General features: G+C 53.7%; 1 protein-coding gene across 1 annotated transcript in view; it reads left to right on the forward strand.

Moving 5' to 3' along the window:
* The window catches only part of Cacna1i (calcium voltage-gated channel subunit alpha1 I), a 79,184-nt gene that overhangs the window by 31,305 nt on the left and 25,011 nt on the right, over positions 1-22,868 (forward strand). Inside the window, exons 5-21 of the mRNA XM_051160025.1 lie at positions 1,507-1,822; positions 3,109-3,201; positions 5,990-6,302; positions 8,900-9,309; positions 15,409-15,560; positions 16,438-16,623; positions 16,921-17,038; positions 17,208-17,363; positions 17,755-17,848; positions 18,459-18,661; positions 19,161-19,634; positions 19,931-20,031; positions 20,463-20,586; positions 20,927-20,995; positions 21,484-21,668; positions 22,140-22,266; positions 22,545-22,670. Coding sequence (XP_051015982.1) covers positions 1,507-1,822; positions 3,109-3,201; positions 5,990-6,302; positions 8,900-9,309; positions 15,409-15,560; positions 16,438-16,623; positions 16,921-17,038; positions 17,208-17,363; positions 17,755-17,848; positions 18,459-18,661; positions 19,161-19,634; positions 19,931-20,031; positions 20,463-20,586; positions 20,927-20,995; positions 21,484-21,668; positions 22,140-22,266; positions 22,545-22,670 — 3,247 coding nt within the window. The remainder of the gene's footprint in view (positions 1-1,506; positions 1,823-3,108; positions 3,202-5,989; positions 6,303-8,899; positions 9,310-15,408; positions 15,561-16,437; positions 16,624-16,920; positions 17,039-17,207; positions 17,364-17,754; positions 17,849-18,458; positions 18,662-19,160; positions 19,635-19,930; positions 20,032-20,462; positions 20,587-20,926; positions 20,996-21,483; positions 21,669-22,139; positions 22,267-22,544; positions 22,671-22,868) is intronic.

The following is a 22,868-nucleotide window of genomic DNA, read 5'->3' on the forward strand; positions in this document are numbered from 1 at the left end:
GAGTGACGTCAAGGTTGATTTATCTCATGGGTACCCAGTCTTCCCAGAATCATGTGTGGCACAGTCCAGCCTTTCTGCAGGGGTCAAAGTGATGTCTTTATTGGAAGCAGGTGGTTGTGAGCCTCTGTGTGGTTGGTTGTGACATCTTGATTGCTACAGGGATGTTGATGAATTGTCTCTCACAAGGGTGGTGCGGTTTATGCTCCCACCCCCAACAGTGCGAGTGTCTGTTTACACTCTTTCTTCCCACGTGGCATTGCAAATCCTTGAGGTGGCGATTCAGATGGGAGGAGGCGGTTCTGGTATTATTTCTATTTTGCTGGGTTTTTTTTTTTTTTTGCTTTTGTTTTATGAGACAGGGTCTTTCTGTGTACCCCTGGCTATCCGAGCACTCACTCTGGTAGACCAGCCTGGCCTTGAACTCAGAGATCTGCCTGCCTTTGCCTCCTTTAAGTACTGAGATGAAAGGCATGCTGTCACCATCACCACCCTAACTTGTTTGCTTTTTTTTTTTGTATTTAATTGAATTAAGTTAATTTTTTTTTTTGACACAGCATTTACAGGCAGGTGTACTGGTGTGCACCTCTAATTCCCAAGAGGTAGATGCCATAGGATCTAAAGTTTAAGGCCATTGTCAGCTGCCTAGAAAGTTTGAGGACAGCCTGGGTTACATGAGACCCATCTCAAAGCAACCAGCCATCCAAGAAAACAAATAAAAGACAGCATCTTTTTATTCAGTCCAGGCTGACCATGAACTCAACACTTAGCCTAGGCTAGCCCCAAACTCACAATCCTCCTGCCTTAGCCTTCTGAGGGCTGGCTTCTTGTTTGCCTTAAGACACAGGTCTGTCTTTATGTGTTGTGGTCTCCGCTAAGGGGCCTTATTTGTAAGACACCACACTAAGCTTGTTACGACAGTCTCAGAGCCCCTCTGTTGTAAGGCTAGTTTCTGCTCATCTTTCCGCTTTTAAACCCTCCTTGAACCCTCTACCTGGGTTCCATCGATCAAACTGCAATAAGATTTCATTTGCGATTATGTGGCGGGCAGAGCAGAACATATGGTCAGCTGTCACAGATGAGGTCATGCATGTTCAGGGAGAAGAGAGACTAGTCCAGAGCCACATACTCCCTTGCCTCCTGGGCCAGCAAAAATAATTGAGCATTTGCTCTGTCTTGTCCAAACAGTGTGGCCCGGGCCAGCCAGGGAGCTGGTTGGTGTCTGCCCCAGGCCACCGTGTATCCCAGGGAGCCCTGGCTTAGCTCTGGGATGCAGAGGCTCCTCTGGGAAAGGAGAGAACCTTGCAAAGGTCACAGTAGACCTGGAGGGACTTTTGTGATCATAACAGAAGTGGGAAACAGTGTCTCAGGAGGGGACTACATGTTCCTGGGCCCTGGGGTGGTGATGCGGCCTTGGGCCAATCCTGCTGTAGCATGGCCTCTCTTTGCCTAGTACACTTGGCAGTGATCCTCCCCTGTCACTCTTTGACTGGCTCTTTTCTGTGGCAGACAAGGGGACGTGGCCCTGCCCCCTTATTACCAACCAGAGGAGGATGACGAGATGCCCTTTATCTGCTCCCTGTCGGGGGACAATGGCATCATGGGCTGCCATGAGATCCCCCCACTGAAGGAGCAGGGCCAAGAATGCTGCCTGTCCAAAGATGATGTGTATGACTTTGGGGCTGGGCGACAAGACCTCAACGCCAGCGGCCTCTGCGTCAACTGGAATCGCTACTACAATGTCTGCCGCACGGGCAATGCCAACCCCCACAAGGGCGCCATCAACTTTGACAACATCGGCTATGCCTGGATTGTGATCTTCCAGGTGAGAGCATTCAGGCCCAGGACTGGTCAAGCTAGCAGCGGGTGGTATGGCTGGCAACCTCACTCAGCAGGTAAAGTCTTGAGCTGGACTTTGTCACCCACTCCCGTAGATTTGTCCAATAAGCTCTTGGTATAAGCTCCATCCTGATCACTTTGCAGGCAGAAAACCCATGGTTCAAAGGAAGGAAACATGCCTGTTGACCAAGGAGTTTGTGGTGACTAATTAGCAAATCAAGATTTCAATCCACTTGGGCTCCCCTGGAGACACCCAGGTGGGCTGGGTCATAGCAGGGAGTGTTGTTCACAGAGGGCAGAGGCAGGACATGGCTCCATTGTAAGGGTTGGCTGAGCCAAAACAAGACCCTATCGACACCTGAGGCCAGGTCTGGATTGCCTGGAGTGCATAGAGAATACTTTCATCCTCTGACAATTATACCTATGATGCCACCGTGTGCAAACCATCTTGGCACCAACCCTACCTCTGCACTCTAGAGGGGACTAGATAGTGTTTGTTCAGGAGACTGGGGCTGTAGGACACCAGGGGTCTTGCTTGGCCTGTCTATGCCTCAGTTTTCTCCTCTTCACACTGGATGTACTGTGCTCTAGGCATACTCTTCATTTTGGGTGTACTGTACTAGCAGACTCCTTACCTTGGGTGCCTGACAATAAGCCAGATGCTGTAAGCAGGGGAGCTGGACCCTGTGCATGGAGGCTCTGATGTCCTCAGAGGAAAGAAGGGAAGAAAGAGCAGTGGAGGACAGGGCCACTCCTACCCTGCTCTGGGAAGGGCTGTATCAGAGATTCAGGGCTGGGTGGGCACTGAACTCATGTCCAACTACTCTGAGTCTCTTGGTTGGTCAGCCCAGAGAGTAGAGGCTGCTCAGTGCTTTGCCATGAGCAACGGTGAGGCAGAGCAGGGGAGGCCCCACCACCTAGCCCATCTTTCTCCAGATGGCTCCTCGTCTCTGGATAGCATTGCAGGGGGCAAAGAAGGGAATGGTCAGCTGACCAAACACTTCAGCTCCGCAGGGGGCTCTGTCATCAGTGTACTGAAATGTCAGTAAACTAGAGTCCAAGGCTCTCTGCTTCTCCAGCTGGTGTCCGCACCCCTTAGTGGTAGGCCTTTGAGCAAGAGAGGACAGGAGTCCCTCCTCCCCTCTTGCCTGGCACTGTGATGTTGGACAGATGGCATCAGTATCCCAGCCCTTGTCGGGGTATGTCTTGAATCCCGGTGTGCAGGAGGGCCCACGCCTTACGCTCAGGCCCCTGTCCTCATGCCTGCTGCAGGTGATCACTCTGGAAGGCTGGGTGGAGATCATGTACTATGTGATGGACGCACATTCCTTCTACAACTTCATCTACTTCATCCTGCTCATCATAGTAAGTATCAGGGCAAGTTCATGGACCATGGAGCACGGCACTAGGTGCGGGTGGGGAGGGAGAAGAGGGATGGGCAGACCCCCACCCCACCCCAGGGAGCCCTCAGGGCTAGGGGAGCCTGGCAGGGCAGGAGGTGGCAGCAGTGGCAGGAGGAGCAGGCAATCCATCCCCATGGGAAGGGATAGTTTTAAATGCAGTCAACCGGCTGGTGATTGAAGGGGCTCGTCAGGGCTGTGGCTGGAAGCATCCATCATGTCTCCTTGCCTTCACTTCTCATCTCTAGACTTTAACATCTACCCCGCTGATCCTGCTTGTCTCTCTCTGCCTGAATCTCTTGGAACACATTCTTTCATGGCCTTAGCTGGGGGTATATAGTTCCAGAATGGAGCCTCTCAGGGACTCCATCTGGTCCCTATTTTTCTTAAGGCAGACAAGATGCTCTGACTGGCTGCATGGGGCTTCTTCCTGGGTAAGACTTAGGGTAGGAGGTTGGCCTTGGTGGTGCCTGGTGGAATTCTGGGAGAAGTCTTTGAGCTCTGGAGTCTCTGCAGCTCTGTCTGTGACTAGATGATGGGGGCAGAGGTCTATCTGCCTCTGTAGGCCAGCACTTCCTGCCGTTGCTTTCCAGTGTCCACCTTATCTTGCTTGCTTGCTTGTGGCTACTGCCTTAAGCGTAATCCACAGAGGCAATGCTTCTGGGAGAGCTGTGTTCACCCCCTCCCCAGGATGAAGGCTAAGGTCTCTAGCTTCCTAATGGTGGGTGAAGGCAAGCTTGGTCCCCTGTGAGTAACAACACCCTGACTGAGGACTCAGGACAGACTGGCTGCTGACCTGAGTCACACTTGCTGTGACTTAGCTCTAGTGCTGTTCCCTGGGCTGCTGGGGGCCTTGGGCTCAGGAGAAACCCTGGGTGAAAGAGAGAAGGGCCCAGATTTCATTCTGCATCTTGGGTTGTTTCACCAACTTACCTTCCACAGAGCATCCCCAAAGATGAGCTGAGTTCTTGGGGACAGAGCAGGGATCCAGACCCCAGGAAAGAAAGGCTGAGAGGTGACAATGGCATCCAGACCTTTAGGTACCCAGATAGAAAGAAGCCGTAGGGGCTGGAAGGGCCCCTCGGAGGAGGACTGGGATGTGGGTGACTTCCTGGAGGAAGACAGAAGGCTCTGTCCTCTCCCACAGGAAGCCGTTTACTCAGAGGCAGGCTCCTCACAGACTTTGTGAAATGGGTCAGTGGCCGTGATTAGTTCTGAGGTGATGAGGAAGGTTAGCTGGGACATAGCCAGGAGCTGGTATACCCCTGCTGTCCACTAAGTGGCCAGTAAATGTGCCCTGATATTATTGGGGGCCACTTGAGTCCAAGGTACCCCTGTCTCAGGACAGAGGATGCCATCAGCGGGCTGGTGGGGGGGTCTTTAGTCTTCATACACAGCTCCCAGTACTCCCCTGGCCAGTGAAGTCCCCACCCACTTTGCTCCAGCCTCCCACTTTACAGAGGAGGAACAGAGGTCCAGAGAGAACAAGACTGACTGACCTGGGTCACCCAGGGCAACCACTGCTGAACAAAGGCTAGGTAGGAGCTTTCCAGGGGTTTCCACACAGACGGCAGGTTCTTATCTCTCTGGTTTCTGTGTCCCTAACCAGTCCAGGAGATATCTCTCAACAGCTCTCTGGGAAATGTTATGGACTACATGGCAGCCCAGGACCGCTGGCCATCTTTTTGTCTAAGAAACAGTCAGTTTCCCAGAGTCCTCTGGGCCAGGAAGCTCTATACCTCTTCCCCCTACCCCCAGACAAGGTTTCCCTGTGTAGCCTTGGCTGTCCTAGACTCACTTTGTAGGCCAGGCTGGCCTCGAACTCACAGTGATCCGCTTGCCTCTGCCTCCCAAGTGCTGGGATTAAAGGTGTGTGCTACCACGCCTGGCCTTATACCTTTTTAGCACCTCAGCTGTATGTAAAGAGAGAGGAAAGAAGGATGAGGAAGCAGTGACTGGGGCAGCCATCTGCATGTACCTCTTGGTGATGTCCCAGAAGGCTAGAGGCCACATCTCTCCTGCCAGGCCAGAGGAGCTCATTCAGGGTTAGCAAATACCAGGGGAGAGGGCTGGTACTAGAGTAGTTAAATGGGGTGTATAGAGGGGCTACCTGGCTCCAGTCCCCGTCCAAACACACAGCTGAAGTCCAGGGTAGTGAGTAGGTCTCAGGACTTTTTGTGACTTGAGGGACTGTGCCTTTCCTCTTGGCTTTAGCATCTCTGTCCCACGTGGTCTTGGTCCTGATGGGGCTTGGATGCAGTCCCCGTCTAACCTGGGATGTCACTTAGGCTGTACCTTCCCCTACAAGGACTCAGTGATCTTTTCCTGTCCCATCTGCATATCTGTGTCTATGTTTCTGTCTCTCTGGGCCCCTCCATCTCCCCTGCACCTCTTCTCTATTTCTACCCCCAACTCTACATTTCTGTGTGGCCCCAATTCTGCTCCCTCTCTCCCTGCTTTTTTTAATTTTAATTTTAATTTTAATTTTTTATGTCTTTGACTCTCTGTGCCCTGGCTGTTCCTTCTCTTCTGTGTCTCTGACCTGCCCCCTTCCCTCCCCACTTTCCCATTTCTGCTGTCTCTGTCTCTGGCCTCCCTCTCTGTCTCCTGCTCTCACTAACTATTTCTTCATCTCTCTGTTCCCTTCTCCTGTGGCTCCCCACCCTAACCCACCTTCCCTGGTTCTCTCTCTCTCTCTTTCCTTCTCTGTCCCCACTGTCCCTGTTCCTGTCCTTTTCTCCTGTTGGTCACAGGTGGGCTCCTTCTTCATGATCAACCTGTGCCTCGTTGTCATAGCGACCCAGTTCTCGGAGACCAAGCAACGTGAGCACCGGCTGATGCTGGAGCAACGCCAGCGCTACCTGTCCTCCAGCACGGTGGCCAGTTATGCTGAGCCCGGCGACTGCTATGAGGAGATCTTCCAATATGTCTGTCACATCCTTCGCAAGGCCAAGCGGCGTGCCCTGGGCTTCTACCAGGCCCTGCAGAACCGGCGCCAAACCACGGGCCCGGGGACACAGGCCCCTGCCAAGGCTGGGCCCCATGCCAAGGAGCCTAGCCACCGCAGTAAGTGGCCTTGATTCTGTAGCTCATGTGCCATGATTGTGTGTGTGTGTGTGTGTGTGTGTGTGTGTGTGTGTGTGTGTGTCTCACAATGGCAATATTGCCAGTGGGTCATGCCTGCTGAAATAAGACGTATTCACATTAGATGTGGGGTCCCAAGGGTTCTTTGCAGGCTCCTTTATGGCCTGTCCAGGACTCATCTGCCCTGCCTACTCTTTGCCCTACTCTCTATCCAGAAAAATTCTTCCAAGTTTTGCAGGCAAACCTGGGTACCTGTACTCGAAGGTCAAGTGATTTTTTTCACAGCCTTGCAAGACTAGCCTCCCTCTTTGTGGCCACCCACATCGTCTCCCACTCTGGCTCCAGTGGCTGTTCCCTATTTACCAGCACATGAGTAATGGCATCAGGGCTCTGGCACAATGAGCACATGTCATGGCACACTGGGGACCCTCATCCCCATACTCTGCTCCTGCCTCGTGCTTGAGTGGGGCCATGTTGTTTGCGTGAGTTTGGTGTTCAGCTTAGAAAGAATGCTCTCTGGGCTGGGTAGGCGGTGCAGCAGCCAGGCTGCTAGTGTGCTTGCCAAGCATGCGTGAAAACTCTAGGTCCAAGCCTTATCATGGCGGTAATCTTTGTGCTCGGGAAACGGAGCCAGAGGACCAGAAGATCAAGGGCATCCTTAGCTACCTAGTGAGTTTAAGACCAGGGTGAGCTACGTGAGGCCCTGTTACAAGGAGGGAGAGAGAGAGAGAGAGAGAGAGAGAGAGAGAGAGAGAGAGAGAGAGAGAGAGAGAGAGAGAGAGAGAGAGATTCCTTATTCATTTCTTTCAAGAAGGGGACAGAATAGAAATAGTGTCTCCAGTTTTGAGATGGGAAAACCAAGGCCCAAGGAGATAAGAGAGTCAGGTAAATGGTAAATGGCCTAGTATGTCAGTGCAAGACTTAGTCATATAAACTGTCAGAGGTTCTGGGCTTTACTTAATGTCTGTCTCTAGCTGCAAATACAGCCATAAGAGGAGGCCACCCAGATACCAGGGGACTCCAGGTTTGATCTGCTTCCTCTCAGCTACTGCTGAAAAGTTAGCAGGCCTTAGGACTGTTCCTTGGGGCAGATGTGGAGCATGGCATGTCCTGTTCCCCTTGTGATCTTGGCCACCACAGAGCCTGCCATCTTCTCTGCCACAGCAGGGCTCAAGGGATCTACTACTTTGTGCCTGTGAGTGACAATTACTCTCTGAGGCCCTGCATGGTGAACTCCATGGTCCTAGTTTTCTTATCCCGTCTATTGGAGACTGGCAGAGGCCAGAAGGTTGCCCACTGTCCTCAGACACTAGCCGTCTAGATGTGGTCCCAGGAGGCCCGTGGGCTGGCCTAGCAAGCGGAGAGCAGATCTTGGGTCTGGGCAAGCCTAACTCCCATCTTCCCAGGGATGTGAGGATAAAGTGGCTTCTTTCTTGCTGTTGTTACCACCCTCTCCCTAGAACACTATGGAGGGAAGCTCTACGCTCTCTAGTGCTCCCCACTCCTCAGGCCTCCATACCACCTCCTCTTCCTGTGCTGCGTGTTGGTGTGGTCTGAGAAGAGCTTTGATCCTCCAAGGCTGCATGGAGGAGGATGACACTTATGTCTGATTGCTTTGCAGTATTTGGAAACGAGTGTAGAAAGGTGCAGGCTTTCCCACTTTTCTTTCCCTTTAGTGCTTTTTTTCTTATTTAAGTAAAATGTGTTTAGGTTACACAAACACACACACACACACACACACACACACACACACACACACACACACACACACAACTCTAATAGAGAAAATAAAGAAGAAACCAACTAGGCAGTAGTGGCATACACCTTTAACCCAGCACTTGGGAGGCAGATCTCTGAGTTCAAGGCCAGCCTGGTCTACATAGCAAGTTTCAGGATAGCTAGGGATACACAGAGAAAAGCTAAAAAGTAAAAAATATTTAGAAGGAGGAGGAAGAGGAGGAGGAGGAGGAAGAACCAAGTTAACTAGGGGAACCCTTTCCAACAAGCTAGGCTTACAGATTTAAGACCAGCCTAGGATTGGAAGTCTCAGACCACATCTACTGTCACTCTTCTTTCTCCTGCCCCTATTTGGCCTGACTCTCACTGGTATGGAGGGAATTCCTGGGCACTCTCAGAGCAAGAGTCTGCTCTGTCTGGTCCTCCTCCCTTCACAGAGATGGGCAGAGTGGGGAATGCCAAAGCTACCGTAGCTTCCTCTGAGGGGTGTTGATTCTCCACTCAGACCTACAGTCTCCAGATCCCCCATAACTGTGCCTGGGAAGGTCTGTGGGATGACAGGCCCAAGGTTAAGGTCAAAGGTGACCAACAGTTGGCATGGTCTGAGGTGCCAGGCGCTCTGATGAGCCTGCCATATGTTTAAGGCAGAGAACCATCTCACAGTTTCGTCAGGTGGATGTTCCCATCCCTGCTTCTGCACAGGGGAGCAGACCAAGTCCAGAGATAATAATTTCCCAAGAAGTACCAGGCCCACGAGGTGGGGTTGGCTTGTTTCAGCCAGTGTCCCTGGGGAGGTGGGGACTTGGTTTGGACACTAATGCTGCCCTCTGTTTGCTTTTCAGAGCTGTGCCCACAACACAGTCCCCTGGACACCACCCCCCACACTCTGGTGCAGCCTATCTCTGCTATTCTGGCCTCTGACCCCAGCAGTTGTCCGCACTGCCAGCATGAGGCAGGCAGGAGGCCCTCAGGCCTGGGCAGCACTGACTCGGGCCAGGAAGGCTCGGGCTCTGGTGGCTCTGCAGGGGCTGAAGCCGATGGGGATGGGCCCCAGAGCAGTGAGGATGGGGGCTCCTCGGCCTTGGAGAAGGAGGAGGAGCAGGATGACGGGGCAGCCCGACTGTGCGGGGATGTGTGGCGAGAGACACGAGCCAAGCTGCGGGGCATCGTGGACAGCAAATACTTCAACAGAGGCATCATGATGGCCATCCTGATCAACACTGTCAGCATGGGCATCGAGCATCATGAACAGGTCAGTGTGGGGGCAGGGGTGGGGTGGGGTGGGGCAGGGCTGGGGCTGGGGGGTGAGGTGGGGTGGGGTGGTGGAGAAGCCAGCTATCGGCTATTGTAGTGCCGGGGTGGAAGGGCACACCCAGGCCAGGCTGAGCCCATCCTCACATCACCTCTGTCTCCCTGACCCTGCCTAGAGTAGAGTCTAATTCTTCCATATGACTTCACACCTTTGCCCAAGGCCACGCTCGAGGGGCAGATGTTCTGGGGTATCTTCAGGATAAGTGGACAGTGAGTGAGGCTTGACAGGACAGGACCTGAGGCTTGCTTTTTTTCTTCCTAAGCTGTCCGGAAGTCTGAAGTCAATAGTCCACTTGTGGGGTAACAGCCTGTCAAACCCGGGCTGCATTTGGAATGATCCTATTTTCCTGACTCTTGTCCACTAGTCCTTTTTGGAGGCGTGGCTTTTTTGACCTGATCCTCAGCCTGGTAGGGCACCTCTACTTGCCATCTGGCTATGCCTGGCCCCGCTGACCTGAGGTCCCACAGCTAGCCAGCAAGTAGCCCGTCTCGAACCCACTTCCTGTGGTGAGACTGACACCCTAGCAGGATTTGGATTTTGAAGCCCCTTGGCTTTGGTGTCATTGTCATCCTGCAAAGCCCTCTCCTGTGCCTGGATGTGTGTGTGTGTGTGGGGGGACACTCTTCAAGTCCCTGTTCATTACCTCACCAAGCATAGGCTTCATTCAATTTAGTTAAATGTGGCACTGCAGGTTTGCCAGCTCTTTTGACTTAATTAAAAAGATCTTCGGGGAGAGCTGTTGGGTAGGATCTCGGCATGGTGGGGGAGCTGTTGAGAGGAGAGGCCTATACTTTGCCTCAAGGCCCTGGACTGTGAGAAAGCAGACACCCAGTAGGGTTTACACTCTTGGGGAGGTTCTGTGGGAAGAGCTGCTATTCACATAGCTGGCTCTGGTGTCTACACCCTGCTCTACCAGAGTCCAGTCGGGTTGTCTCTGGCTTGCTGGAACCAACTGGTGAGAGCCGATTTTCTCACATTTGGGAATGTAGCAAGCAGTTGCTAAGTAGTTGCTTGTTTGAAATGGGTGACGGAGAAAGCATTTACACCAGGGAAATTGGCAGACACTAACAAATTAGGGCTATTTCTCACTGGTGAGTTTACATGTGCCTCTGTGGTTCCCAGCGTTCTTAGGCTTCCTCCAAGGCAGCACTACAGAGAAGGCAGCTCTTCCTTTGCCCTCCAGCTTGACCTTGGGCCAGTCAGGGTCCCTGCGTGAGTCTGTTCAGTGTCTTCTCTGGTTCACATCTCTTGTACATGCCACATTTGAGCAGGCTTGCTTTAAGTTGGCCTTAAGATGGGCGTGATGGTGCACCCCTTTAATCTCAGCACTCAAGACGCAGAAGGAAGATGGGCCTCTGAGTTTGAGATTAGTCTGGTCTACGGAGCAAGTTCTTGGATAGCCAGGGCTACTCAAAGACACCCTCATTTGAAAAAACAACAACAAAAGCAAGCAAACAAACAAAAAAAACCCTTCGTTTTATTACATCTTTACCCATTGAGTCATCTCATTGTGCCCCTTGAGCAAGTGTTCTCAATCTGCTGGAGCCGCTTGCATTGGGACAGTGGAAGTCATGTGGCGCTGAAGTTGCTTCCTACCTAGAGTCCCCGCCAGGCTGGACGAGGCTCTGGCCAATTGTAAGGTCTACCCTGGTCTCATCTGCAACATCAGCTGAGAGATATCTTTCTCTTAGGGGTGTCACTCACTGGGAACCTACTAAGCCCCATGCTTAGGGAGATCAGGGAGTCCCCGAGTCCTCACAAATGGTTTCCAAGCCACTGTCCGTCACTGCTTCTTGTTTTCACACGCGGAAAGCCATTGCTCAGAGGCCATGTTGTTCATCCATGGTCTGGGTTCCAACCGTGGTTCTACAGCTGACAGACAGGGTGGCCCTGGGAAAGTCATATGCTTACCTAGCTGGTGTCTGTACAGAGAAGTCAGACCCCTTCTCTCCCCCCTCACACCCCCAGGGTGGTCAGGAAAGGTGAATGTGTGAATTTTGGTGTCTAGTACGCATTCTGGGCTCCGTCGTTACTAGCAGGTCTTTTGTTTGAGCCTTCTACCACCAGCCTGGGTGAATTCACCATCCACTGTCTGGAGCCTCAAAAAATTAACTAAAGGAGAAGTGAGGAGGAGGAGGAGGAGTAGGGGGAGGAGGCATTTTTAAACCATTCTTTTTAAAGCAGCGCCGAGTGGCAGCCATTGTTCAGTGGAGCTCTGAGCAGGGGCCCGCTAGTATTTTTGTTCCTTGCCCTGGGCTCTCAGACATCTCTCTGCGGGAAGCCGATCCGCCCCCAGATTTATTTTGAGCATTCCCCCCCCCCCCCCGCCCCACTGAGGTGGCACCCACAGTGAGAGGTGGCCCAGGGCTGCAGATGGCATGGAGAGTGTCACAGGTGCTTTCTCCCCAAACTCCACTGAACCCCGCACCCCACCCAGGCCTGCAGAGAACTCTGTGTTATCACTGCAAGGGGACAGGTGATGAGGTCCTGGCTTGCCACCCCTGCCTCCCTAGTTACAGGGAGCTCAGTGCAGATGCTCATAGCTTTTAGGGTGGTCACTGCTGCTCAGATAATGGAAGGCCATTACGATCCCTATGGCTTGGATATTCCTTATAGGGACTGGCCTAGAAGGAGATGACAGTTGAAAGGATGTCATCCAGTCAGGGACCTGCATGAAGAGAGAGAGAGAGATAATGGCCAACAAGGGCAAGATGTGCCTTGATGGTGGAACACTTGCCTGGCGCATCCTGGGTTCAGTTCCCAGCACTGGAAGAAAGACAATCCCGGGAGACTGAGACGTCCACAGTGCTTGCGCAGTCTCTGGTTGAGTCGTGTGATTATCAAGAATGGTCAACTTGGCTGCCAGGCTTCATCTTCATAGCAGCCATGGAGGGCAAGCAGGGTATATGTCTCAGTCCCACGTGGAGGATGGGGGCAGATGGGGAAACTGAGGAAGGGGCACAGGCTGCCCAGGTGACCTGCCATGCACTAGCACAGCTGGCTTCGGGGTGCAAGGGTCCCAAGTAACACAGGGTTAGGGTGACTCTGGGAAGAGAATTATGGAATGGCTTAGTGCCATCATGAAAGAGAGAGAGAGAGGCACTGATATGGGTCGCAGTCAGGGAAGGCTTCCTGGAAGAGACAGCGCTGAGGATGGATCTCTTGAAGGATGACCGTGAGTTATCAGTTAGAAAGACTGGCACAAGGGAGGGGCAGGACCCAGAGCTTTCAAGAAGGATGCATGCAAAGGGTGTGGTCGACAGTCCATGAGGCAAAGAGGGCTACTTATCCACTAAGGGCCTCACGGACACGCCTATATTCAGTGCAGTGGAGAGCGGGGAATTATATGTCTGCTGAACAAACTTCTACAATGTGGCCCAGTGAAGGCGCCTGATTTACAGCCCAAGGAGGAGACCTGACTCCAGGGTGGACTCCATCTTGGCCTGGCCCTGACCTTGAGCAACCGCTTTTGTCTCTGTGCCACACGTTTCCTAACTGTTAGAGGGGACAATGTGGGCAAGATGGAAACACAGATGACATGTGCATAGAAAGTGTATGCCTGCCCCAGGGAGGAACTTAGCTGACACCTGTCGCCATTGTCATCATGGAGCTGGGCTGGGCTTGAGGGGTTCCTGGACTGGACCTATGCGTGTCCTTTTATCTACTGCTGTAGATGCAGTCAGAGATTGGACAGTGTGGGGCCACTAAGCCCAGCCCTGGGCTAGGATGAGTCCCCTGTGCCTTCTAGGTAAAAGCTGGTATTTCCTGACCTGGACCACCTGCTCTTCCATAGGATGCATGTCAGGCATCCTTGTTAGACTTCTCACTTTCTGTTTTTCTGTCTGACTGTCCATCTGTCTGCTGCGGATTTTGTATTGTCTTTCCTCTCCAAGAGTGTCTCTGACCTCTACCATGTCACTGTGTCTCAGTCAGCCCCTCTTTTCCTTTCTAAAATAGAATTTCATGTAGCCTAGGCTGGCCTTGAACTCAATATGTAGTCAGCAATGACCTTGAACTGATCCTCTTGCCTCCAACCTCTTGAGTGCTGAGATCACAGGTATTTGCTGTCATATACCAGGTTAATGGGGTGCTGGGAATTAGACAAATGCTGTGCCAGCTGAGCTACATCCCAAGACCTCTGCCTTTTGCTCGCCACATCCCTATCTGTCTGTCCATCCATCCTGCTCCCATCTCTCTGCTCCTCTCCACATCTCTGCCTTGTCCCTTCCATCCCCCCATTTGCTTGGCCTCCCACTTGTCTGTCTATATCCATCTGTCTGCCTCTCTCCAGCCTGCCTCTCTCCCGGAAAAAAAAATGCTCTTGGGAGTGATGGATGGTCCATTAGAGAGAGATTAACAGGTGTGTGCTGCCTGGAAAAAACAGCTGTTGCGGGGGAGGAGGGAGGCGAGTTAGTGACCTTTCTGAAGCGCAGTGGCTCCAGCTCGGTTGGAGGGAACAGGTACACACTGTATTCAGCTGAGGGCCAGCGGATGGCCGTCACAGACCCGTCATCATCAGCCACCCTCTCATCTCAGAAGATTTGATTTGGGTGGGCTGAGTGAGCTGCACCGGAGTCCCTCCCACCCACACCCCTCCTAGGGTCCTGTTCCCCTTGCATTTTGTGAGTCAAATGTAATTACAGATGGAAACAGTGGCGGGGCGGGGGGGGGGGGGGGGGACCGCTCTCCTTTTATATGGGCTTGAGAGGAACTGGCGGTTTTATTGGATTTCCTGGGCAGTTGGATGGGAAGCTGGTGACTGGATAATTTTTTTCTTCTTCTTTCTTCTTGTAAGCCATATGGGATCAAAGGTAGGCCCCTGGGATTCCATGTTGCTCAGTGGAAAAGGCAGGCTTGGTGTTTGGGTGCTGACAAGCAGGAGATGGCTTGCTGTTGTGGCTCTTTCCTGTCACCCAGCCCTTGTCCTAGCTGGGAGTCTGGCTTGGCCACCCTTCTCTGCCCTCTTCTTTTCCTTCCTCCAGGAAGCTGCCTGGCTCCCCAACACTGTCCCCAATCAGCTTAGCCAGTGTTAGGTTAGGGGCTTGCTTTGTTTTAGGGTGCCACTGACAGCAGGCATCTTCCCCCTTCTCCCCCCCCCCCCCCTGCCCTTCCAGGAACATAGGCTCAGCACAGTGCGGGCTCTTGGGAGACCTATGTGATTCATTCAGGAGTGAACAAATGAATGAGTGAGCAAGTGAACTGGTTCAGGCAGGGTTTCTGTGTGCGGCTATGGAGTCTGCGATTTTCTACTGGGTAGTTCTTTGCAAGTTGGACCCCACCTCCCAGCCAGTTTCCTTACTTACCAAATGGAAAGGTCAGTGGTGGCCTATCAGGCTTGGAGGGTCAGTGAAGGAGAGACAAGTAGCCATTTCTTTTCTAAGATTCAAGCAGAAGCTGCTGGCGTCCCCCCATGAGCACGAGCCTAGTGCTCCAACGTGGAGAGGAGAGCAGAGGACAGAGCTTCATTGCCTGACTCTTATCCAGAGGCTGGGAGTTCAGGATGCCCTGCTTATGGATAATGGGAGAGAGGCTCAGAGGCAGGGGCCATATCTGGAAGCATTCTCTTTATCCCCACAGCATGGTCTATTTTAATGCAGGGTCCCAGACGGTACCATTTGCAAGCAGCTACCTGCCTCTTAAATTCTTGAGAGTAGAGGGTAGAGGGAGGCCTGTGGCTAAAGAATGGCAGCCCAGTGCCACCAGCTAGTGACTCTGGGCTCTTCCCTTGAATTTTCCTTAATGTTCCCTGAGAGCCACCGTGGAGGTTCTCATGTACCTAGGGCTGTGCACGGCATGCAGCAGGTTCCCTGTCTTTGTCCTCCACTTCCTGGCAGTGTGTGAGAGACTGGCCCATCTATAACTTGGTCGTATGATGCTGCCCACTGTATGGTACCAGCACCATGTGTGGGCTGCCTCACTCCCTAGTAGACAACTGTCCCTCCATCCAAAGGTAGCATAGTTGAGAAGTCCTAAAGACTATGGTGCAAGTCAAATGGACCCAGCAGGGTCATGCGTGCCCTCTGTCCCTACGTCCCACAGCCCGAGGAGCTGACCAACGTCCTGGAGATCTGTAACGTGGTCTTCACCAGCATGTTTGCTCTGGAGATGATCCTGAAGCTGGCCGCCTTCGGGCTCTTCGACTACCTGCGAAACCCTTACAACATCTTTGACAGCATCATTGTCATCATCAGGTAATCCACACTGGCACCCCGAAAGCTGAGGAGCAGGAGCGAGAGCCCCCCCAACCCCTAGTGACACAGGAAGCCTCTGAATGACAAAGGGAACCATTAGCGGTGGGCAGCTATCAGCATACCGACTAGACCGGTGATTCGGCAATATGTGCTTCCACATCAATGTGCTCTATAGAGGGAGCGGTGAGTCTGAGGCCGCCAGAGTTCCAAACAGGGGCCGGAGACACAGAAGTAGCGACCTCAATCATTATGCAACCTGAAGATAGCAAATATTTTGATTGCCCATGAAGTCATGGCTGTGGCTGATTCTCTGGTTTGTTTTTTATGTGACTAATCAAAAGAAGCGTGCAACTTCTGAAAGAGGATAGCGATGTTCAGAGGCTTGCGAGACTAGGCACAAGCTGTTGCCTCCTCTTTGTCTTTCTTTGCACACGCATGCATGTGCGTGTAAGTGTTTGTGCGTGTGTGCATGCTGCACGTGTTTGTGTGCGTGTGTGTCTGTGTATGTGTATGTGTGTGTACGTCAGAGGGCAACTTGCAGGAGTCACTTCTTTCCTGCTGTGGGGATCCTGAGGACTGAACTCAGGTCATCAGGCTTGGTGGCAAGCCACTCCACCTTCTGACTCATCTCACCAACAAGCCACAGGCTTCTTAATGCTGGATCCATTGACTCCTGGCTAAGAAACCCTGATTTAGGGGGTGCTGTGGAGTAGCACCCACAGTCATGGATGGATGAATGGATGAATGGATGATGTAAGCTGTTTTTCTGTGCTCCTTGCCCTCTCCACTTCTTCTATCTTCCTGTCCCCTTGGCCTCCCGTTGACACTTTGCGCTTCTCCCCCCTCTCCCCCTCCCCCCACCCCATACCGGCTGCAGCATCTGGGAAATCGTGGGGCAGGCAGACGGTGGCCTGTCTGTGCTGCGCACATTCCGGCTGCTGCGGGTGCTGAAGCTGGTGCGCTTCATGCCGGCGCTGCGGCGCCAGCTCGTGGTGCTCATGAAGACCATGGACAACGTGGCCACCTTCTGCATGCTGCTCATGCTCTTCATCTTCATCTTCAGGTGAGCCCCGCCCTCCCTAGGACTCAATATCCGGGATCTGCTGGAGGCCATGGGTGTGAGCCTGGGACGTGGTGGCTTGTGGAAGACCCTAGGGACAAAGTTGCGAGGGTCTGGCTTTAAATCCCCGGCACCAGCATTCAACCTAATGGCTCTGGGAAGTTCTGCCTTCTGAGCCTTGGCAGTATCCTCTATGGACATGGACGTGACATGTCCCTCTGTTCTGGTACTGGGTGGTCTTGGGAGTAGCAGGGAGCTCAGTGTGACCCGTGCCTTGAGCCACCTCCTTCCCTTTCCCAGCATCCTTGGGATGCATATCTTCGGCTGCAAATTCAGCCTGCGCACGGACACTGGTGACACAGTCCCTGACAGGAAGAACTTCGACTCCTTACTGTGGGCCATCGTCACAGTGTTCCAGGTGAATGGCAGCTGAAAGCTCATGGATTTCGGCGGGGTGGGGTGGGGGGTGGGGCGTGGCGCCGGCGAGCGCTGACGCTGATGTCTCATAGCAGGTCTGGGAGGGGCTAAGGCTGACACAAGGCTGGGCCTGGGCCTGGACCAGGGCTGAACCGTGTCCTTGTCAACAGATCCTCACTCAGGAGGACTGGAACGTTGTCCTGTACAATGGCATGGCCTCCACCACCCCCTGGGCCTCCCTCTACTTTGTTGCTCTCATGACCTTCGGCAACTATGTTCTCTTCAATCTTCTGGTGGCTATCCTGGTGGAAGGCTTCCAAGCTGAGGTAACTGTAACTGTGGGCTAGTCACTGGGCAGAGCACAGGGAGCCTGGAGCTGCCAACAGGGCGTCGAGCTTTTCATTTCAGGAAGCATGCAAATGCAGGATGAATCCAGGATTCTCACTTTTCCCTTGGGCGGCTTCTTTGCCTCAGATTAAAGCCTCCAAGATCTGGGTTTCCAGAGCCTGCTTCTTCTGCCAAACTGTTGAGTTTTGGGGAGCTGGAAATAAGGAAGGCTGTGTTTTGTGGCCAAAGTTCTCATCGGCCTCTCAGGTCCCTGTTCTGAACCAGTTTCCCTCTCTGTAAAAGGAGGGTGGAAACACCCATTGAAAAAATCTCAAGCATGGGGTAGGGAAAGGCAGAGCTGACCTGTGCCAATGTGACCTGACCTCCCAGGGTGATGCTAACCGCTCCTACTCTGATGAGGACCAGAGTTCATCCAACCTGGAGGAGTTTGACAAGCTCCCAGAGGGCCTGGACAACAGCGGAGGTAAGCACGTCTACTTTCCACTCAGAGTTAGGAGCCCTCCGTAGCTTCCCAGGTGGACATAGGGCACAATGGCTTCCCCATGAAGGCTAGGCTCAGGGATGGCTACTTGTCTGTGTTCTGCAATTACACCTGAAATAGATGCCTGGTCTCAGAAAAAGACCATCATGGACCTCCTGGGCTCCTGTAGAAAGGCCACCTGCTTCCCTTACCACATGGAGCTCTGAGTTACAACCCTGGTGTCTTTGGCTGTGGCCTGGGTTCTGATCATGTCTGATACCACTAGGTGTCCTTTTCCAACCATGCACACTGCCCATGGAAACTCAACAGGACAGTCCCCGCCTATGTGCACGAGAGTGAGGTGCTCTGGCTTGGTGGAGGTCTAGACTGGCCCCAGAACAGAAGGGAAGGGTTCCTGAAGAGCAGTCTCACAGGCAGGATGGAGGAAGGCACATGAAGTAGGCGCCAAAGCAACATCCAGGATTTCCTGGCGGAGGACATCTCCACAGAAAATCTCTCCATTTATATATACTCATTCTTGATTATCTCGTGGCTTCCTTTGTCTGTCTGTCTGTCTGTCTGTCTGTCTGCTGTCTTCATCTCACCCCTCCAGATCTCAAGCTCTGTCCGATACCCATGACACCCAATGGACACCTGGACCCTAGCCTCCCCCTGGGCGGGCATCTGGGTCCTGCTGGTGCCATGGGCACTGCCCCCCGCCTCTCACTGCAGCCAGACCCGGTACTGGTAGCCCTAGACTCCCGAAAAAGCAGTGTCATGTCACTGAGCAGGATGAGCTATGACCAGCGTTCCTTGGTGAGTCCTGCGGGTACTATGATGGCTGGTTGCTTGTGATGGGAGGAGGGAGGATGACAAAGGATATGACACAAGGTGCCCTGGTGAGCCCAACATACTATGTAGTTGGAACCAGGCAGGATCTGTGTTTATGATAACCCTGGGTGCTCTGTGTCGGAACAGGTCTTGGTAATGGAATGAAAAGAGTGGGGTTTGGTGGAGAGATCTGGAATCCAGCAGGGTATAGTCTGTAAGGGGTGGGGCCAACTAGAACTTTAATCTGGCCTCTGCCACCTCTGAGCTGTGTAAAAGCGAGGAAATTATTACCTACCCCTGAGCCCCAGTCTCCTTACCTGTAAAGCTGGCCCTTATTTGTTATAAGTTTTTCTCAGGAGAAGGAAAGGGTTTACTCTGAGTCATACATTGGAGTGGGTGGGCACACTCTAGCATGGCGTGCAGGAGGTATGGGCCTAGATTATGGTGTGGGTGGCTGCTGATCCAAATCCGGGCCTCTCCGCAGTCCAGCTCCCGGAGCTCCTACTACGGGCCCTGGGGCCGCAGCGGGACTTGGGCCAGCCGCCGGTCCAGCTGGAACAGCTTGAAGCACAAGCCGCCCTCAGCGGAGCATGAGTCTCTGCTCTCCGGGGAGCGTGGTGGCAGCGGGGTCAGGGCCTGTGAGGGCGCCCGAGAGGAGGTGCCTCCCCGCGCCGCACCCCTTCATGCCCCGCACACCCACTATGCACACCATGGACCCCACCTGGCACATCGTCACCGCCACCACCGCCGGACGCTGTCCCTCGATACCAGGGACTCAGTTGACCTGGCAGAGCTGGTGCCCGTGGTGGGTGCCCACTCGCGGGCCGCTTGGAGGGCAGCGGGCCAGGCCCCGGGACACGAGGACTGCAATGGCAGAATGCCCAACATCGCCAAGGACGTCTTCACTAAGATGGATGACCGCCGCGACCGCGGAGAGGATGAGGAAGAGATGGACTATGTGAGTAGGGGCTAGCTGGGACACCTGAGTCACGCTGCACTGTGAAAGCAAGTCTGCAGGGCTGAAAGAGGCGGATCCAAGGGCTTTGGGTGGTCCCAGGCATGGTGGATGGGGCTGGAGGGTGGGGCCAGAACTGCCCACATCTGATCTACCCTGTCACCAAACTTTCCTTGGTTGGGGCCTGGGGGAGAGTTTGGAGTTCTTCTCGGGCCTCCAGTTTGTTGGCTGGCAGAGTGGGAAGAGACAGGCCGCTCCGCGCAGCACCAACCTCAGCACCCAATTCCTTGCCTTGCTAGACGCTGTGTTTCCGGGTCCGCAAGATGATTGATGTCTACAAGCCGGATTGGTGCGAAGTCCGCGAGGACTGGTCGGTCTACCTCTTCTCCCCTGAGAACAAGTGAGTAGTGGCTGGCTAGGAGAGTGAGGGAAGGAGAGGGCAGGGCACCTTCATGCGCCAGAGAGAGGAGGGTGGGTCTTCAAGGGAAGAGGAGGGGCCTGATGTCCCTCTGGGGGATTTCTCTGTGCTGGGCACAAGGAAAGCTGGACAGGTCCACAGGCAGCCTGAAAACTCATATGCAGGCTTTCCCATCAGGCTTTGTTGGGTATTGGAGGCAGATGGTTGACCTCACTATGTAGGTATATGGTGGGGGAGGAGGCTCCAGCTGGGTACCTTAGGCAGTTGTCAAATGGCTACAGGAGAGGAGAGAGAGACTTTTCTCTAAGCCATCCTGTCCCTGAACATGTGTCTTGGCCCTCTGTCTTCCTTCTGGTCAGAGTGGGAGGCAAATTGACCCTCCTGGGGGCGGGGCTTCCTTGACACCCACTTAGGTTCCGGCTCCTGTGTCAGACCATCATTGCCCACAAGCTCTTTGACTACGTAGTCTTGGCCTTCATCTTCCTCAACTGTATTACCATTGCTCTGGAGAGGCCTCAGATTGAAGCTGGTAGCACGGTGAGTGGCTGCAGAGGGCCAGAACACTGGGGTGACCAAGGTGGGGGAGCTCAGGGACCGATCAGCCAAGTCAGACACTAGGCATGGAGAGAGAGAGAGAGAGAGAGAGAGAGAGAGGAGAGAGAGAGAGAGAGAGAGAGAGAGAGAGAGAGAGAGAGAGAAAGGCACGAGTAGGGGGTGGGAGAATGAGGGGAGGGAGGTGGCAGGGAGCTTGCCTGTGGGAGGGAAAGGCCACGAGATCTGAGAGGTGGTGGCCATGATGGCTGCCCATGGCTGAAGCTGACCAGGCACACAGGGAGTCGTGGAATGCCTGGGCTCACGGCTTTTCCCACTCTTTCAGGAACGCATCTTCCTCACGGTGTCTAACTACATCTTCACGGCCATCTTCGTGGGAGAGATGACACTGAAGGTTGTTTTGGGCTTTACCAGGATCCCTCTCACCCCCCCCCCCACCACCTGGAGCCCCTGGCCTAGGCCTCACCTCTCCTGCTGACCTGGCCCTCAGCAAGATTCCACAGGCCCCTGAGGTCCATTCCTGTTGGGCTCTAGCCCCTGCGTTGAGCTTCTGTAATTAGAGGGGATCAGTGGTGGCTCCTTCTTCTCCAATCATGAAATCCAACTAGAAAGGCGCATTTGGGTAGAAATGTTACTCTGCGGTGCTCCCCGGCATGGGTGGCTTTGGGGTGACATCTCATGGTCATCATCTAAGACCATAGCTTACAGACTTCCCTGGGCCCAGACCCTGCTCCTTCCTGCCTGTCACCAGCCCTCAGAAGACCCTTCGCGAGCCACATCCCATCCGCCACCTCCTTACCTCCCTTTGTCCTGTCCCTGGGGTCGGGTGGAGTCTTCTGGCCCCATCTGTCTCCTAAAGCTTGACCCTAACCCCACCCCTAGGTGGTTTCTCTGGGCCTGTACTTTGGCGAGCAGGCGTACCTGCGTAGCAGCTGGAATGTTCTGGATGGCTTCCTGGTCTTTGTGTCCATCATCGATATTGTGGTATCTGTGGCCTCTGCGGGGGGAGCCAAGATTCTGGGGGTCCTCCGTGTCCTGCGGCTCTTGCGCACCTTACGTCCTTTGAGGTAAGGATCCTGCCCCAACGCATGGGGATGGAGTGCGTGGGGAGCAGTGTTGTCGCACTCTATAGGGAAATTGCCCAAGTCTAAGTGGATCAGCCACTCTGGCTTGACAACGCAGGCTCCCAAGAGCATTGTGCTACATATACCCTGCTGCTGGGGGAGGAGCCTAAGCGCCTAGGGCAAGGGCTAAAATGGCCTCCACTATATTACCTCCTCTGAGTTCCTGGGTAGCTTAGTGCCATCTCTGGGTGCCATCTCTTGGATGTGGTGTGCACTCTACAGGGATTGGGTGAGGAGGTCAAGTGCCTTTCTGAGTATTGATCTAGGTAGATCGCTGCCCATCTCTTGCTACTGTATCTTCACTTCCTGTTGGCACTTCACCCCCTGGAGGCCTGGTGACTGTGAGCTGTATTGGGGCTGTCTCTCTGTTGGCTGTTCCTGACAGTACCCTGGCCTTCCTTGCCTACCTTGCAGGGTCATCAGCCGGGCCCCTGGCCTGAAGCTGGTGGTAGAGACGCTCATCTCCTCCCTTAAGCCCATCGGCAACATTGTGCTCATCTGCTGTGCCTTCTTCATCATCTTCGGCATCCTTGGCGTGCAGGTGAGGGGTGCCCACTTTGTAGGGTGACAAGACGCTGTGCACAGATTACTCACCCCTACCCCACCCCACCTGTGCCCACTCATCTGGGGGCTCAGGTGGTCTTGGTAGACCCAAGTGAGAAAGGCAGACCCAACTGGGTTGACTGAGCATGGGCGGGTTGTGTGTGTGTGTGTGTGTGTGTGTGTGTGTGTGTGTGTGTGTGTGTGAATTCCTGTAGCTTTCCCTCCTCTGATTGTGTCCCTCTTACACTGAGCACCACCACTCCTCCTTTCACACAGCTTTTCAAGGGCAAGTTCTATCATTGTCTGGGAGTGGACACCCGAAACATCACCAACCGATCTGACTGCGTGGCCGCCAACTACCGCTGGGTGCATCACAAATACAACTTTGACAATCTGGGCCAGGTGAGCCCTTCCAGGGTCACAAGGGGCACAGTCCTGCTCTTTCAGGACAGTTCCCCACCCTGCAAAGTGGGTAGGGGTGGAGCTCTGCTCACAGGATGGGTAAGGCTGGGACCCTGGGTGCAGAGCCGGCCAGCTCATGAAGCTTAAAAGTACTTCACGAACACTGGTCCTGGTCTTGACTTCCCACCCAAAGCATAG

Source organism: Acomys russatus, chromosome 17 (genome assembly GCF_903995435.1).
Source record: "Acomys russatus chromosome 17, mAcoRus1.1, whole genome shotgun sequence".
NCBI classification, from domain to species: domain Eukaryota; kingdom Metazoa; phylum Chordata; class Mammalia; order Rodentia; family Muridae; genus Acomys; species Acomys russatus.